At 37.8% G+C, this 19,445-nt stretch overlaps 1 protein-coding gene across 1 annotated transcript in view; it reads left to right on the forward strand.

Moving 5' to 3' along the window:
- UNC13C (unc-13 homolog C) overlaps positions 1-19,445 on the forward strand; it is a 591,853-nt gene that overhangs the window by 518,316 nt on the left and 54,092 nt on the right. The window contains exons 27-30 of the mRNA XM_029237965.1: positions 1,477-1,626; positions 6,282-6,405; positions 8,950-9,006; positions 15,134-15,214. Coding sequence (XP_029093798.1) covers positions 1,477-1,626; positions 6,282-6,405; positions 8,950-9,006; positions 15,134-15,214 — 412 coding nt within the window. The remainder of the gene's footprint in view (positions 1-1,476; positions 1,627-6,281; positions 6,406-8,949; positions 9,007-15,133; positions 15,215-19,445) is intronic.

Here is a 19,445-nt window from a genome sequence, read left to right on the forward strand (position 1 = left end):
TCCCCCAGTGGATCTGGAAGCCATTGAAGGTTTTTAGCAAGAGAGGAACATGATCTGGTTTCTATTTTAAAAGATACCTGTAGAGGGTTGAACAGAGAGATAATGTAGGAAATTATTACACAAGTTCAGGTGAAAGATAATGGTGGCTTGGTCTGCAGTAGCTTTGTGGAAGTAATAATAGATCCTCAGATTTAATATACTTTATAAAGATTTGCTGACGGATTGGATGTTGAAAATTTCGTTAGATTGGATGAGAAGAATTCATTAGACTTCTATCTAAGTAAAAAGGCTACATAGGCAGTTTAATAATGGTTTGTATTTTAGAGTAGAAGTCATACCTATAGATGTATATTTGGCAGTCACCAGTATACAGACGGTAAGAAAATCATGAGACTAGATATGATTGCCAAGGAAGTGATTTTTTTTAATAAATTTATTTTATTTTACTATTTATATATGTTTGGCTGCATTGGTTCTTCGTTGCTGCACACGGGCTTTCTCTGGTTGCAGCGAGCGGGGGCTACTCTTCATTGCGGTGCGCAGGCTTCTCATTGTGGTGGCTTCTCATGTTGTGGAGCACAGGCTCTAGGCGTGTGGGCTTCTGTAGGTGTGGCACACAGGCTCAGTAGTTGTGGCTTGCAGACTCTAGAGCGTAGGCTCAGTAGTTGTGGCGCACGGGCTTAGTTGCTCCACAGCATGTGGGATCTTCCCGGACCAGGGCTCGAACCCGTGTCCCCTGCATTGGCAGGCGGATTCTTAACCACTGTGCCACCAGGGGAGCCCCACGGAAGTGATTTTTGATGGAGAAATGGTGTGGTCCAAGGATTGAGCCTAGAGGTGGGATTGCCAATGTAGGGTTGCCAGATAAACTACAGCGTATGCCCAGTTAAATTTGAACTTCATATAAAAATGGACAATCTTTAATATAAATATGTCCCAAGTATCACAGGGGGCATACTTACACTAAAATTATTCACTATCTGAAATTAAAATTACCTAGGCATTCTGTGTTTTAATATGCTAAGCCTGGCAACCTTATTACGATAGTTAGAGGTCAGACAATGGAGAAGGAGCAGCTAGTGGGGTTGGAGGAAAGCTAAGAGGGTGTGGAGTCCCAGAGGCTAAGTGAAGAAGGTGTACCCAGAGGCCAAGAGTCACTCACAGTCATTTTTCCAAAAGATGCTCAGAGGGACACCTCAGCTGTTACTGTGAGTGATGGGAGCCGAATGATCTCCCACTCAAGTTAATTCGACCTGAAAAGCATCAGTCTTACCTACTTTACATATAAGCGTTCTAAGTAAGCTTTCATTGCAACACAATTTTTTGCAGCTAAACAATAAGTTTGAAAACTAATGAGCAAGGGCTATCACACCATTGCAAACAGATCAAACTCCCTGGGGCGAATTTAACAGACACAGGCAAAGGAAGGCAATAAATGTTTGCTCTTATTCCAGAATTTATGTTCTTTATTTTCAGTTTCCAGCTTATCATTGAAGAGTGCATAAAACAGATGAGTTTTGAACTAAATCAAATGAGAGCAACTGGAAATACCGCATCTAATAAGAACAGTACAGCCATGGATGCAGAGGCTGTATTAAGACCTCTCATGGACTTCTTGGACAAAATGTAAGTGTTCTACCCAGTTTTCTCTTGATTCGCTGCCCTCAATTTGGCTGATATGGATTTGAGAGAGAAAAAAAACATATTTTCCTCTATGTAGGACAACTTTAAAAGGGCTTCTACAGAAATAGATCAATTCACTAAAAAAGAAAAACTCTTAATTCATTACTAGATGAGAATGACTATGTACAGAAAAGGAAAAATGGAGAGGAAATAAGTATGGATAACTAGGGAGGTTGCTGCTCTGAGGCATAGAGAGATTTAGGATTTCATGCTTCTCAGATAACATATTGTTCTGCAACTTCTTGGACATGGAGAAAGACTGAGTTGACTCCAGAATATCTGATTTCATGTCAGAAACCTGCTGAAGAAGAGAACAGCACAAGTGTGACTACAGTTAATTCAGCTCAGAGGCAAGTAGATTGCTGCCTCACCCCACCTTCTATAACTATTTACTGAGTGTCCACCTGTTTCAAACTCTAATCTAGGCACTGGACAATGATGATGGAGAGTCAAGGTCCTTGACTCCATGGAGATTCCAGTCCAGTAGTGGTGGGAGTGGGTGGGAATGAAGGTCTTTATGACCAACTAAGACAGTGTTCTGAACCAAAAAGGTTGGTTTATTTTGCTTGTGTTCCATCCCTCCTCTTCGAAGTTCTAATTTTGTAAGTTTGGAGTAGGGTCCAGGCACCTACATTTTAAAGTGTGTTCACAATTGGCAACCATTGATCTAAAGCAGCAAGAGGTATGATTTCTTAAATGGTGATACTTAAAACCAGAACTGAAGGTAGAAAAGCAAAAAATAACTTTGAATGCCTACCATGGGACCAGTATTATACCTACTAGTTTACATATATTACCTCATTTAATATTGTTGTGGAAAATTAATTAATGCCAAAGAGACCAAGATAAATAAGAGGGATACAGTACCTTTCCTTAAAGATAAGGATAACAAAGAAGGAATTAGTAAGGAGAACCTCTTCTACATATTTATGACTTCTACCTTAATTCCATTTCCCTTTGCTTATAACCTTACTGCGTAAGTAAGACTAATGTTCTTATCACTTTAATTTTAGTGTTTGGTAGAAAAATTAAGTCTTATTTTCTGTCTGCTATGGGGAAATATCTAGAAGATAGGTGAATAGGTAATTAGGTAGCTTAGCAGGAAGCAGGTAGGCAAGTGGCGTAGAAGAAAAAAGTAGAAGAAAGGGAGGAAGAAAAGAGAGAGAAGAGGAGGAAAGAGAGAAAGGCGTCTTCGTATCTTTAGTTTCCTAATAGACACTTTTATCTAACCTCATTTCCTATATAACCCCTTGAAATTTGTGTCATCTTAGATGGCTCTTTTCTATGGACAAGACTTAATTGAATCACAGAAACTACCATTTAGTTGTGAATGTGATGGTGAGCGGAGGGCAGGACACAGCAATCCTGATCTTCTTAAAACTCCTACTGGAATGCCTTTTGTTTTTGGAATTCCAGGCAGCAGTTTGGAGATACATCATTGATCATTGACAAAACTATTTATTTTTGCATATGCTATAAGCAAAGTTGTGGAACATACAAAAAGTTTGAAGTTATCCTAATACAGTTATCTACTAGTTGAGGGACCTTGAATCCATTTCATCATCTATAAAACAGAGCTAATACATAAAGTGGGTTGGCTCTTCTTTTCAGGATATTTAGATTCTTGTTTTCCTCAGTCTTATTTTCTCTTTCTAATTATACTTTATCATATCATCATGTATGTAATCTCCTCTAATTCTTAGTAGAAAGAAACAGTATATAAAAATAGAAAAACATCAATGAGCTTTAAAATATTGTAAAAGATTTTAAAATTCTGGAAAGAGATATTATATGAGGCATGGAGAGTTGTGGAAATTTTCTGGGCTAATACAGAATGTACAGCCATAAAGCCACTTGTTAGAGGCCTTTTTTAAAAGTTAGATATTAATTCTGTTCTCAGGGAGCTAAGAGTTTAGAAAGAAAAAATAAGAAAAGTAGAATAAATGCAATAAGGTGTAAAGTAATAATCTCCTGTTCAGATGGTCAGTAGAAATTCCACTTGGGCTGGGTCTTCTTTAAAGGCAGTTAGGGTTTAGATGTATGGAAATAGGGGATGGGCGTTCCAGGGGGTAGGAAAAGCAGCTGGATATGTTTTCATGAGAATATGATCAACCGTGTGACAGGAAATCATATTAGCAGCTAGTCTACATGGCATTTGAAAATTGTCTGGTTAATTGGTTCTGTGGTCAGCCAAAATAGATAGCTCAGGTTCCAAAATTTATGTGTTCAGCTTGCATTGCCAAGTTGGTTAACTCTGACTAAATTAAGGAAGCAGTTGCTAGATTTCCCCTCTATTTTTTGTTATTTAAAATGAATGATTAAGGGCCAAAGTAAGTCTTCAAGGTGGTTTTGAGACAATCCCTTTAAAAATTGTTATATTATAAATGTATAGACTCTCTTTGTGCAGCCTCCTTAAATGAAACATCATACTTCTTTGTGCTCCATTTTCTCCATCAAGACCTCACCACTCTATAAAACAAGCTATAAGGGCCATTTCCAGCCAGCAGAAATCCCATGCAGAGCTGCAAACATGTCAACAATTTTATTCCTATTGGTTCAGCTCCAGTTTAAACAGGGTTAGTTAGCATGCCAAGTACATCAGCTGACCATAAAAACAAGATCAATCTTTAAACTCAGACCTTTTGGAAATGGAAATGACACATCTGCTGTAAAATGGGCAGGTTTGTTGTGTCTTAAATCATCCTGGGAATTTCTCTGAGGGTAGGTTCTGCCTTTCTTCCATGACACATCATCTGGTTTCCACCCTATGTTCATATAGTGAATAGCTATCTACCAGGAAGGTAAAACTACCACCTTTGAACAATGGTTTCCAAACCAGTGGGGCTACAGAGTTCCATAGCTGTGCCTCAGGGACCCCCAACTCTCCCCTTAAACCAGAGGAGGTCACTTTCATGTACTTTTATATATTAGGTATCTATACACAGCAGTGATAGGAGAAATACTTCTACATGAAAATGTGTTTGGGAAATGTCTCCCTTTGCCTCTCACACATCACATGCCTTTAAATATTAATTCCTTAAATGTTAATTATATATTTAAATATTTAAAAGTCAATTCTGTCTCTATCAGAACCCAGTTTATAAATTCTGAGTCCAAAAGTACAGAGTACTTAGTAGCACTATAGAAAGTCCATGAGGCTACCTTCAAATATATGACCCCCACCTTTGGCCCTGTGTGCAACAGGTTTGATTAACTCTTATTAAAGGAGTCTCGAAGAGTTCAGCATCATATTATGGTACATTCCGTAAATCTTTAGGCAGCACCGTGCCTTCATGTATTGCTGGGCCTTCACACACAAGCACATTTACCAAGGGTAGCATGGGGCATTGGACAATGTACTGGCTCTCAGCCCTCACTTACTAGCCTCACTTCCTTAGACAAGTTCCCCAACGTCTCTGAGCTGGGTTTTGATTTCTAAAATGGATATACTAGATACTCATATAATAAGTGAGAAATCTGCAGAAGAGGTTTCTAAACTAAAGTGTTACATAAATGCTAGATGATGTTACCATCATTATCTCACCATGAGAAGAATTTGCAAGAAATACCTTAAACCTACTAAAGTTGGTAAATTGCGAATCTAGAAAATCTGAACTCAGAGAACAAATTTGTGCTGGCTGGAAATAGGTAAAGGGAGTCAAAGGGTACAAACTTCCAGTTATGAGATAAATAAGTCCTGAGGATGTAATGCACAGCATATATATAGTATAGTAACTATAGGAAACTATACTAAATTATATATTTGAAAATTGCTAAGAGTAAATCTTAAAAGTTTTTATCACAAGCCAAAACAAAATAACTACGTGAGGTGATGAATGTTAACTAAATTTACGGTGGTGATTGTTTCACAGTATGCACATATATCAAATCATTATCTTGTGCGCCCTAAACGTACACAATGTTATATATCGATCGTATCTCAATAAATCTGGAAAATAAAGTTGGTAAAGTTTTGCTCTTGAGTGAAATCATATGCATGTTTGCCATGTTGTTACGTTGGTCCAGTGCCAGATAGTGATGAAAATGTGCTTCTTTGGTGTTTGGCCTGTACCATGAACATGGAGCATGTAGTAAATACAAGTCTGGAATGCAGGTAAAAATTGTGTACTTTGGGAGCATTGATGTCAGTTTAGGATGCAATTTAAGAAAGGAAATACTCTGGGCCTTCCCTGGTGGCGCAGTGGGTGAGAGTCCGCCTGCCGATGCAGGGGACGTGGGTTCGTGCCCCGGTCCAGGAGGATCCCGCATGCCGCGGAGCGGCTGGGCCCGTGAGCCATGGCCGCTGGGCCTGCGCGTCCGGAGCCTGTGCTCCGCAGCGGGAGAGGCCGCAAAAGAAAGGAAATACTCTGAATTCATTTTCTACCAAACAGTGAACTACCTAATGTATAATATGATGAAACAGACTTTTGATATTATGTATTTTTTTTTTCTGTAAATGAAATGAAATTTAGCATCTGAAAATTATAAAGACCTATTCAGGTATTTGAATGTCAGTGCTGAAAATGTGAATTTCTGATCAATCAAATGATACCTCAATAAGAGACTTATAAGTGATTGTGTGTTTTATTTCATTTCAGATTAAGTCTCTCAGCAAAAATCTGTGAGAAAACAGTCCTGAAGCGAATATTGAAAGAACTATGGAAGCTAGTTCTCAACAAAATAGAAAAACAAATTGTCCTCCCTCCTCTGACAGATCAAACAGTAAGTATTCAGACTAACATTTGATTATATTTTCAATAGCCCGTCTAATTGTTTTTTGTTTCAATGAATGGTTTTGATCCAGACGAAATAGTAAGTAAATTCATTTTGGGAAAAAGGGTGTGGTATACGGTGTCTTAGCAATGATCATTCCAATGACATCACCTTGTACAAATCAATTTTTTTCTTTTCCATTATGGCTTATTACAAGATACTGAATGTAGTCCCCAGTGTTAAACAACAGGATCTTGTTGTTTATCCATTCTAGTTTGCATCTGCTAGTCCCAAACTCCCAATGCAATCCTCCCGCACCCCCATCACAAATCACTTTTAAATAGTGGCAATAGCAGTCATACTTCACACTGGCTTGACATTTCAAGCGTTATCTCTTGAAAAACAAATGTATCAGAGTTCAACTTGTAGAGTTATCTGGTCTACACATGTAATTTTTATTTAATTTTATTATGACCCCCCCCCCACCCCAGGGAAATAGATTTTTGATAGAATATGCCTGCTGTGTTTCTTTCTGCAATTTTACAGTTGAAGAAGATAAAGCCAACACTGCTCTCTGGAATTTTTTTTACTTTTCCCTTTTGCTTTTATCTGTCACCTTCGCACTTGGTGGTTAATACAGGAGACATCTTTTAGTGCATTTGAAGAATGTGATTGTATCATACACAGTGAAATCAGAAAGAACCAGAAAGATCAGTTGGCAGCAGAAGTCAGACAGTGGTCAAGTGGATACCCTGTCCAGCTAACTCAGCATATCCTGAGCCAAGCGAGGAAAGAAATAACCCTAACAAGCACCCGCTATGGAATAATTTTTTTGTCTGTGACTGAGGACGATAAGTTGATGCAAATAATGAGTAATTATAAACTAAAAAATATATATTGACACCATTAATCATGCACACTCAGTCCATATTTATCCGGTGAGATTATATAGAAAATGTTTTCTTGTGAAGTGTTCCAGGGTGCAAAGATTCATATGTTTGTGTTGATTTACAGCCAGACAGTGAGTGTTAAATATAAATCACTTTGAGTTTTGCTTCATGCCATGAGTGTATGGTATAATCATTATAGCCTACACGTGTGGGTAGCCAAATCACATACGGAAACACACACACACCCCCCACATTCTCACACACCCCTTATTCTGCTATAACACGTAATGCATTTCTGTAACACCAGTTACCTGTCACTTAATTTGCCAAGAGAGGAATGATGTCAGTGCAATGTGCAAGTTGGGTTGCTTTATAAGTAAATTTTTCTAGGTGAGAGGCTTGGGAATATAACAGAATGGCTATATACTTCAGCAGAAAAGGAAAGAGCACTCAGCCTGGCTGCTACATAGGCAGGAGCCCTTTCATCCTGTTTTTAAAAAGATAAAAAAGAGGAAGGGGGCATACTTGCACATTGGTCTGTATCCAGATACATGCACCTAGCCTCTCACACATGGCAGGCTACCCTGTCCCTGTGCACAGAGCTCCACTTCTACAGGCATTGTCTCAGCCCACGTTATACTCTATTGTGCTGTTGTTTGGGGCTTTTTTTTTACATTTTTAATATCCCTCGAGGTAGCCACCAGCTTCACTGAGCTCCCTTTGAGCTGTTCATGCTGTCTCCCAAAGTAGCATTTATTGTTTTTGATAGTTCTTTGGTAACAAAATTGCATGGACTTTGCACTGCCCCCTCCTATTTTCCCCAAAAGCCCTGCTATTTCTAATGCACAATTTTATAGAATATGAGTTTTTTCAAGACTACATCTATCATGTTATAATAGCACAAGTGCTGTATATGACATTTCATTTTTTGATATAAGATCTTCCCTAGGAAAGCTAACCATCACCTCAATTTTCTCAAACATCAAGATCTCCAAGTATGGATTTCTCAATGAATATACAGGCTCCAATAAACACATGGAGACTGCTACTTCAGAATAGCTGGTTTTCCTTATTGTGAGAACATTCTAGGCTACTGCTGAGTATTCTAGTAGTGCTTCTGATGTTTATTCTGACGTTTTTCAAGCTCTCCCCAGGGCCTTGGGGTACTAGGGAAAACCTCTGGCTGAGGGAGGAGTCACGAGGGCAGGGCTCTGATAGATTGGATGGCATGTCAGGTGGACCAGCTCCGCCTTCTTCAGCTGTGGATCTTGACATTTTGCATAGATTTATTTTGGGGGGTGGGGAGTGGAGGGAAGTAATTGCCTCTGCTACAAATAAAGAAAGAAAAGATAAAGCTCTGTGAGGTCATACATACACTACACTAAACTGGATACACTAGCAGTAACCCATTCAGTGACTCAGACTGAAACTTCCAGAAGTAGGGTGCCTATATGAAGATAGTCGTATTGCCAGCAGTACTAGATATCTTTGATCCAAGTTGTAAAATAGACCAGTTAAGGGCTTATGGCATTAAAGTCACAAATATAATAAGAAAAATAGAGTACATTGTCTGTTGACTACATTTCTACTTCGAGAGTTACTGAAGATCTTATGACTGAGTCCTCTTCTCTCCTTTTCTGTGTGTGTGTGTGTGTGTCTCTAGGGACCCCAGATGATTTTCATTGCAGCTAAAGATCTGGGACAGCTATCCAAACTGAAGGTAATAAGAATAAAGCAATTACTAGTTGTCTATGAAAAGTAATGAGCTGACTGCAACTCTGTGAGAAACCAACCTCCTATTAGTAACGGTATTGAATACGGCAGGACTATAGGAGAATGTGTGTCTGGGATCTCACAATCTGCTTTAAGAATGAATCAGATCAAAATTTAGGGACTGAATTGTACTGTCTTCTTCTCCCCACACTCCATATTTCTCATATTTTCCAATTCGTAGAGCAACTGGGAATTTTTGACTTTGTGTTGAAGCATGAAGCATTACTGCTTTAAATTAGACTAAATTAGAGAGCGTATTTTCTTGTCTATAGTAAACTGACTTTGTATGAATAAAGGCAAAGAATGCTTCATAGAAATCCAGGAAAGTCTAGAGAACTCTTAAGGCAAGAAACCTAATGCGGGAAAATAAACTCATCAAAGCAGACATTCAACCCCATTATAACAAGGATTTGCTGTATAAATAACCTTACCTTTTATTATCGCTTGAGACTCACAAGACTTTGCAGTTGTGCAGGGAACCTCAGGTTTTTTTCCCCTCTGGAATAGGAACTTGATTGGTTAAAATACATATTGCGGTTCTGTGACGGGCTTTTTTCACTTAGCATAATGTCCTGCAGGTTCATCCATGTTGTAGTACATGGCAGGATTTCCTTCCTTTTAAAGGCTGAAAAATATTCTACTCTAAGTATATACCATGTTTTTTATCCATTCATGTATCAGTGGACCACATATAGGCCAACACTGTGCCTGTAGCTGAAATATTTGTTCCTGTTCCATTACTACCTATTAGAATATAGTATAGCATGGGGATGGGTTCCAGATACTGACCACCTTGGCTCAAATTCTACCTCAGCTGCTTCCAAGTATGTGATACTGCTCAAAGTATTTAACCCAATTTTCAGATTTGGCATTTGTAAATCCAGACAATGTTAGCACCTGGTTCAGAGAATTGTTGTGAGGATGCATGAGATAATGCATGCATTGTCTTTGCATGGTGCCTGTCAAGAGTATGCCACCTCCCACTCACAGAGGTTATCTTGCTTCCTCCCCCAGCTGGCAGCTCAGGGTTAGGTATCACTGGCACTGTTTTGTGTGTACAACACAGGCAAAGGATAATCCATTTGACTGTGTAATTACTTACTGAGATAAAATAGGTGCCCTATAATGTCAGTACTTTATTATATCACCTTCATTATCCCCTTTGTCAGAAAAAAATTAAAAGCCAATAATCCATTTAGAAGACATAACCATGACATAAAATTCTCACAGGTATTCATTGATGTCGGTGGTTCAGAGGGAAAGTAGAATGTAGATGTGTCACTGTCAAACTATCGTTTTGGATCTTGATCTCCATTGCTTTCTGTATCCCTCTTATTACCTCCCTGACATTTCTAGTCCCTACTTTGAAAAATGGATTTATATAGCATTGAAGTTTCTCATAGAAAACCATGAAAGTGAAACATCACAGTGGCTTATTACAAAAAAAATAGCCCTGGCTATGTGTCTAGCATTCTGTGTGACATCGGGAAACATATTCCATCTCCCCCATCTTCAGTTTTCTGAACTGAATGTTTGTTATATCAGCTATAACTATTTCAGTTTCAAGTGATGGAAAGCCAGACTAACAAAAGCAAGAAAGGAATTCATTGCTCCATGAAACTTTATACTCCTGGGGATAACTCTGGTTTCCATCACTGCTTGATTAGGAAGTCAAACAATGTTACAGAGCCCAGTTACTCACTGTCTCTCAACTCTGCTCTTTCCTTGTTTGACTTACTGCCTTAACAAACCTCCCTTCCTGTTTGTAAGATGGTTCTCTGCTTATATCTAACATTTTTGAACTTGAACTCTTGTAAAAAAAAAAAAAAACCCCCCCCCCCCCCTTGGTGCAAGGAATTCCAGCAAAATCCACTGGCACATCATCAACTCTAATAGAATATTATCACCACTCCCAAGCCAACCACTGTGGCCTGGGGAATGGCATATGCTATTTGGCTTAATTCACATACCCACCCACCCCTGAGCTGGGGGTGCAGGCAGCCCTGTTCAAATCTTACGAACACTAAATGGGAGAGACCGGATCCTCAGTGGGCGTATGCACGCTACCTGGGAAAAATCAGAGTCCACAGAAAACATCACACTTTAGGTCCCTTCATGGCCTCGAAATTTCCTCAAGTCAGTGAATTCTCTTTTGATTATAATGAACTAAAAGCAAATTATGAATAAAATGTCCTAAAAGAGTTAAATTCATTAAGACTGAAATAATCTGAAGGACTAAAAATAGATTCATGTTATCCATAGGTGATGGAAAAATAACTTAGTTTTAAATCATGTTTTCCAATTATTGTCCCTTGATTTTTAAATTTTTGGTCCATTTAGTTGTTATTATTTGAATTACAGAGCAATAAGCCCTCTATATTGTTATCTAAAAAATTAAAACTCTAGCCAAAACACAGAATTGAAAATTTTTTAACTGAGGTTGATTTATTGTGTTGTGTTAATTTCTGCTATACAGTAAAGTGATTCAGTTATACATATATATACATTCTTTTAAAAATTCTTTACCTTTGTGGTTTACCACAGGAGATTGGATATAGTTCCCTGTGTTATACAGTAAGACCTTGTTGTTTATCCATTCTATATATTATAATGGTTTGCATTTGCTAACCCCAAACTCCCAATCCATTCCTCCCCCAACCCCCCCTTGGCAACAAGTCTGTTCTCTATGTCTGTGAGTTTGTTTCTGTTTTGTAGATAGCTTCATTTGTGTCATATTTTAGATTCCACATATAAGCGATATCATGGTATTTGTCTTTCTCTTTCTGACTGACTTCACTTAGTATGATGACCTGTAGTTGCATCCGTGTTTTGCTGCAAGTGGCATTATTTCATTCTTTTTTATGGCTGAGTAGTACTATTGTATATATGTACCGCATCTTCTTTATCCATTCATCTGTCAGTGACGTTTAAGTCGTTTCCATGTCTTGGCTGTTGTGAGTAGTGCTGCAATGAACATAAGGGTGCATGTATCTTTTTGAATTGTAGTTTTGTCCAGATATATGCCCAGGAGTAGGATTGCTGGATTGTATGGCAACTCTTTTCCATAGTGGCTGCACCAACTTACATTCCTACCAACAATGTAGGAGGATTTCCTTTTCTTCACACCCTCTCCAGCATTTCTTATTTGTAGAGTTTTAACCATGGCCATTCTGATCCGTGTGAGGTGATTCCTGATTGCAATTTTGATTTGCATGCCTCTAAAAATTAGTAATGTCGAGCATCCTTTCATGTGCCTGTGGCCATCTGTGTGTCTTCTTTGGAGAAATGTCTATTTAGTTCTTCTGCCCATTTTTTGATTGGGTTGTTTGGTGTTCTATTGTTGAGTTGTATGAGCTGTTTGTATATTTTGGAAATTAACCCTTCTCAGTCACATCACTTGCAAATATTTTCTCCCAGTCTATAGGTTGTCTTTTCATTTTGTTTATGGTTTCCTTTTCTGTGCAAAAGGTTGTAGAGTTTTTGGTTTGTTTTTTGTTTTTAACACCTTTATTGGAGTATAATTGCTTTACAGTGGTGTGTTTGTTAGTTTGTGCTTTATAACAAAGTGACTCAGCTATACGTATACCCCCATATCCCCTCCCTCTTGCATCTCCATCCCATCCTCCCTATCCCACCCCTCTAGGTGGTCGCAATGCACCAAGCTGATCTCCCTGTGCTGTGTGGCTGAAAAGCTTGTACATGTGATTAGGTCCCATTTCTCGGTTTTTCCTTTTATTTCTATGGCCTTTGGAAGACTGACCTAAGAAAACATTGGTACAATTTATGTCAGAATGTTTTCCTATGTTCTCTTCTAGGCAGAACTGCCAATTTTATAAAGCTGTTTTCCCATATTTTACTAGAATGTCACTTTCAGTGTTTTCATTTTAAATCATGGGTCTTTTCATTTTCATGTATTAATTTGAAAGCGTATTTGATCCACAGGAAAAGCATCATTTGAAATAATTGTATTGATGAGTAAATTCAGAAATCCTATATAGAAATATTAACAAATGACTACCTTACTTAAAAGAACAAGGAAAATAGAACAATGAGGGAAACTAATTGCTTTTCTGCATGTGGTTATGATTTAGGATTAATTCATTAAGCAAACATTTATTCAGATGTTGACATAGTCTCTATTACTTCATCCTCTGGAACTTTATAATGTATGTATATGAAGTATGCCCAACTTATCACTATTTTATGGGATCAGCATTTTTTAAAAAATGAATACATCTTTATGGACGGGTGATACAATATCAAAACCAGTTAGTAAAACTACATCTGAGACTATGAATTTATGCAAGCAAGGAGTAACTCACTACAAGACTTTTTCAGAGACTACCTTATTTCAATGAGCTATTGCTAAATCCCAGAAAATCATTTCTTGCAAGAATTGTATTTTTCTATAGCACTAACATATATTATGTATTAGCATCTATTAAAAAATAATCTGACCTCATCAAAAAGCCAGTCAAGATTGATGAAGTCAGAGAGATTTATTTAATGTAAAGTAAAGCATTTCTCTCTATAATTTGGCAAAAAATTTCCATCCTTTTTTTGGGTCTCAATGGGTAGTTAATATTCTAACTACCCATTTTTTAAATATTTTTAAAATATTAAATGGACTCATGTTTGTGTTGAAATCCCTATATCCGAGAAAGAGGCAAGATGCAGAAGTGTATATCACGGGTCCAGCATTATACCATGTTTTCAACAATATTCAAAGGAGTGTGATTCCATTCAAGCATATTGAATCATTTAGGATATGCTGAAGAAGTACAATTCAATTACGAAAAACATATTGAGGGCCTAGCAGGTGATAATTGCCAAGATAGATAGGCACTGAAAGTCTGCAGAAGTGAGTAAAACATATAGATTATCTTCAGAAAGTCATGGCCTCTGCTAAATGACAGAGTAAGACAAAGGCTAGAATAGAAGGATGAGCCACTGTCTGTGACTGTACAATTCGTACATTGCACAAAACTGTCCCACTAAGGGAGTGAATGACGGCCGACTTCGGGACCATGCAACACTTGCTAAGCCACATGTATTGATGTGCAGCTGTGCCCCGTAGAAAAAGAGGCACCTTTTATTACTAACCAAAAGCACTGATCCCTTGACCAAGTCATGTATTCTCAGAGCTACATCAGCTTTCCTTCTAATTCACAAAGAGGCACTGACATAAGTTAGAATTTAAGTTCCAAAGTCTTTCTTTCATGAAACAATATATCTGTCACCTAGAACAGTGCTGGCACATAATAAGCGCTCAATAAATATTTGCTGAATGTTGTTGACATAGAATAGTGGACGCCCTGGGGAGATTATATCAATATGGGGGTCAGGAATTTCTACATTTTTCTTTTAGACAAAGTTCCTTTATTGTTGTCTTCAGCTTTCTACCATCATCATTTCCCTAAAATAGTTTTAAATAAAGAGAGAGTTCATAGTGAACAATGAGGAAAATGCATTGTTAATATGGACATCAGTTCCAAAATATTGAAAAATGACTTTAAAATATAGAAAATCTCCAGAGCCGAAATCAGTTAATTCTTTAGGAATTTTCCTGGTAATGACTAAGCATTAAGGGTATCCTAGAAAGAAAATAAAGTGGGAGCATTATACTTAAAGTAGGTTTTATCAGTGATAATTGAATGAGGCTAAAATTTACCTCCTAAATCCCTTACATGATGGACCTTCCTCTGTGTGACAGAACAGAAAGCAGGAATTAAGATGGAAAAGCTTGGACACACATTTTTCCAGGTTTATCTCTTCTTTTTTTTTCCCTACCATTGGCTTGCAGGTGAAAAATAAAGCCACCTATGAATCAAAGCACTGCTTTTTAAGTAAACATTTAAAAGCATTTTAAAATTAAAACATTCAAAAGCCTTTCTTCTTTTGGCAAAATGGATTTTTATTAAATATCTGACAAAATCATCCTCTAAAATGTGTTCATATGAAAAAGATAAATGGGAAATATCTGCATACAGGGATTATATACAGATTTTGCTTGAAAACAGTTGTTAAATAAATGAACTGGTAATTTTATAAGCAGTTTTTCACTTGTTTTCCAGGAGCACATGATTCGAGAGGATACCAAGGGTCTGACACCAAGACAGTGTACTATAATGGAGGTGGTCCTGGCTACCATCAAGGTAAGGTTATAGTGTCCCTGGATATGGATCCAGAGTTCTCTGTGTACCCTCAGAGAAAGGTACCCCCATATGCATGTCTGTAGAGCTGTGCCATCCATAGACACAGTAGACAGTTGTACACATACATTCTGGGAGTGTGTCAGACTTAGGCCATACTATGTCATTATTACATCCATATTGCTCTGCCCTTAGAGTTGTCTTCCTTTGCCTACCTTTAGAAAATGTGTTTGAAATCTATGTTTAACAGGTGTTTTCAAAGAAAGACATGTACCCCCAAAGCCCAGTTAAATAGATAGTTCAGGGGATTTAGGGTTAACAGAATTTCCGTTTGTGTTTTCTATGCTTGCTGAAATGGTTTTGGAAAGATCAATTTTCTCTTCTCTCTTAGTAAGGACAATAATTTAGTTTTCTGCTGAAAACGCAAAGGCATTGCATTGTGTGCATCAATTTTTCATAGCCAGAGGCTGACCAAAAGTTATTGGATTGTGGGCTAAATATAGGCAGATCTCAAAACATAAGATTCTTTATAGATTTGTATACATAAATTTTATATTTATTATATTTATATGTGAAAGTTTATTAAAGAGTGAAAAATTAATTCATCTCCTAAATTTGGACTGTGTCCAATGTCTCAATACTTCACTTGGGGAAGCATCTGTTATCAAGGATGTGTGAATAGTTTAGCAAAGAACTGTGAGCTACCACAAGCCATTTTCCAAGCACAGAATAATCTCACTGGATAGAAACAGACACTGCAACGGTAGTCATTAAAACAGAGTTCTATTTGTATAACAGTTGGACACCTTCAAAACACTATTACTTCATGACTTTTGTAGTTTCAGCATTTAATAAGAGGACATCTTTTGCTGCTTCAGTGTCAAAAACTGCAAAATGAAATTTGTGAGGTGACTATTTTGTGACACCTGGTGGAATGTGGCAAGTGTGAATTTCAGCAGTGAGATGACAGTGATGGAGTTTCTAAAGATGCAGCCAGAGTATGGGCTGGAAGTATAAACATTTTGCAAAATCTTTTTTTTTTAATGGTAAACGTGAAAAAAGAAAAAACCTGTTCTTTTTGAAAATAATTTTCAAAAATATGAATAAGAAATGACTGACCCTATGGAGTTACAGAAGCACTAATGGCTACAAATAAGGAAGTGATAGTAGAAAAAATAACTCCGAGGCACACCATGAACGGTAAAAAAAAAAAAAAAAAAAAAAAAAAAAGTGAGCTTTTTAAAATCAGAGTTCAGCCATTCATGGATTTTATAAGGGCAATGGATGACTCTAAGAGAGAGCGCAAGAAAAATATGTTCTGTGAAAATAGAGAATGGCATTCAATGTACTGACAGGCCTGGCTCCTGTTCCTAACCCCAGCATTTCTCTAAATTCCTCTTGGTGGGGACAAATGACCACCTCCTGCAGGACTAGTTCTGCCCAAACTCTGGGGCAGTCCTGATCCCCAAGCAGATCCCCCTGATCTATGTGTTGACAGCTCAACTATCCCATTTTCCTTCCCAGGTCATCCAATGATATTTTAGTTCAGCCTCAGCCACCAGACACTTGCCTTGCTCTTCAGGAAAAAACTACTGCCTGGTGTCCAAGATCCAGCAAATGGATCCACATCATTGTCTTGTTCTCCAGGACCAGAGTCTGACCCTGGTCCTTCTGAACCTCAGAGTCTGAGGTCAGGTCTTCAGTCTCCTTATTTCCCAACTTTTTCTCTGGGGTCCCCATGCTACACCTGCTTTACCTGCTTTGAGACCCTCTTATCTTTTCTGATTCTGAAATTCGCCCGGACTATTCTACAAGGCACTAACCGTAATGTTGACTGAAAAGGAATTCAGGAGAAAGAGGAGTACTACTTACAAGAATTGTAGCCTCAAGAGCTAGTGATTCAATGTCTGCTGGGAGCCCAGCAAAGGGAATACTGTAAGGCAGAGACTTCATGAGAAAGATATTCTTATACCGAAGCAGTAGATGCTACCCAGGCTGCCAAAGACATGATCCTTAATTCCTCTTTAGCTGAATTTAAGCAAGTAAGCTGGACATGAGAAAGTGAGAACTGAAGGAAGAGAATGCTATGGAATTTGTAGACTATAGACTGAAATAGTGTTTGCATTATTTCAGTCATCTTTCGTATACGTAAATTCTCTCTCCTGATCCTTATAAGCATCCTGGGTGTTAGGTACACCAAGAATGATCATTCACATTTTACAGATGAAAAAGCAGAGGCTAAGCAGGTTTAACTTGTTTGCCTAAGGCCACAGAGTTGCTTGTAATTGGCAGAGCTGAGAAAAGATTCCACACTCTAAAATCAGTGTCCTTGCTTCTATGTTTCATTATTTCACTAAATGTTAACAAGGTGTAGGAAAACGTAGCAAGCCAAAACAGGTAATATTCCTACAGGGAGATTAGTTCTTTTTAAGTTAAAATACTGTATTTCAATTATTTAGTTTTCTTTTTAATTATTTAAAATAATGTGAAATCCTTCAACCTCTACACAAGTACCGATGAAAATATTAACTTTCTTAAATACTAAAATTCTAATTGGACTGGATTAGTCATACCAGTTGCAGGTAGTTTCAATTGTAAGTTAAAAGGATAGAACATGGCACAAGAAACAGAATTACAATGATCTGCCGCAGCTGGCGTGGTTGGCCTTAGAGACATTACATTTACCTGCCAACACTGAGCCAAATCAACAGTATTCGAAAATAAAAGGACAAGGCAACAGCTCTGAAACAGACAGCTAACAACTTAATCAGTATGTGCAAGCTGCTACAGAGGCCAATGGGGGAACCCTATTTAAAGTTGAGCTTTTGAAGAAGAACTACAATCCTGCATCCTGTAGACCAAAAAACACATTCTCAGAAACTTAAATAAAGTTAAAAGGCAGAGGACTATGTACCAGATGAAGGAACAAGATAAAACCCCAGAAAAACAATTAAATGAAGTGGAGGAGATAGGCAACCTTCCAGAAAAAGAATTCAGAATAATGATAGTGAAGATGATCCAGGACCTTGAAAAAAGAATGGAGGCAGAGATTGAGAAGATGCAAGAAATGTTTAACAAAGACCTAGAAGAATTAAAGAACAAACAAACTGAGATGAACAATACACTAACTGAAATGAAGAATACACTAGAAGGAATCAGTAGCAAAATAACTGAGGCAGAAGAACAGATAAGTGACCTGGGAGACAGAATGGTGGAAATCACTGCTGTGGAACTGAATAAAGAGAGAAGAATGAAAATAAACGAAGACAGCCTAAGAGACCTCTGGGACAACATTGAATGCACCAACATTTGCGTTATAGGGGTCCAAGAAGGAGAAGAGAGAGGCAAAAGGCCCAAGCAAATATTTGAAGAGATTATAGTCAAAAACTTTCCTAACATGGGAAAGGAAATAGCCACCAAAGTCCAGGAGGCACAGAGTCCCAAGCAAGATAAACCCAAGGAAAAACACACTGAAACAAATAGTAATCAAACTGACAAAAATTAAAGACAAATTATTAAAAGCAGCAAGGGAAAAACAACAAATAACATACAAGGGAACTCCCATAAGGTTAACAGCTGATTTCTCAGCAGAAACTCTACAAGCCAGAAGGAAGTGGCACGATATATTTAAAGTGATGAAAGGGAAGAACCTACAACCAAGATTACTCTACCCAGCAAGGATCTCATTCAGATTCAATGGAGAAGTGAAAAGCTTTACAGACAAGCAAAAGCTAAGAGAATTCAGCACCACCAAACCAGCTCTACAGCAAATGCTAAAGGAACTTCTTTAAGTGGGAAACACAAGAGAAGCAAAGGACCTACAAAAACAAACCCATTACAGTTAAGAAAATGGTAATAGGAACATACATATCAATAACTACCTTAAAAGTGAATGGATTAAATGCTCCAACCAAAAGACACAGGCTTGCTGAATGGATACAAAATCAAGATCCATATATATGCTGTCTACAACAGGCCCACTTCAGACCTAGGGACACATACAGACTGAAAGTGAGGGGATGGTTTGCATTTCCACCTGAAAATGGAAACCAAAAGAAAGCTGGAGTAGCAATACTCTTATCAGCTAAAATAGACTTTAAAAGAATGTTACAAGAAACCAGGAAGGAGACTACATAATGATCAAGGGATCAATCCAAGAAGATATAACAATTATAAATATATATGCACCCAACATAGGAGCAGCTCAATACATAAGGCAACTGCTAACAGCTAT

Source organism: Monodon monoceros, unplaced genomic scaffold (genome assembly GCF_005190385.1).
Source record: "Monodon monoceros isolate NGI ecotype Baffin Bay Population unplaced genomic scaffold, NGI_Narwhal_1 Super_Scaffold_21, whole genome shotgun sequence".
Lineage (NCBI taxonomy): Eukaryota > Metazoa > Chordata > Mammalia > Artiodactyla > Monodontidae > Monodon > Monodon monoceros.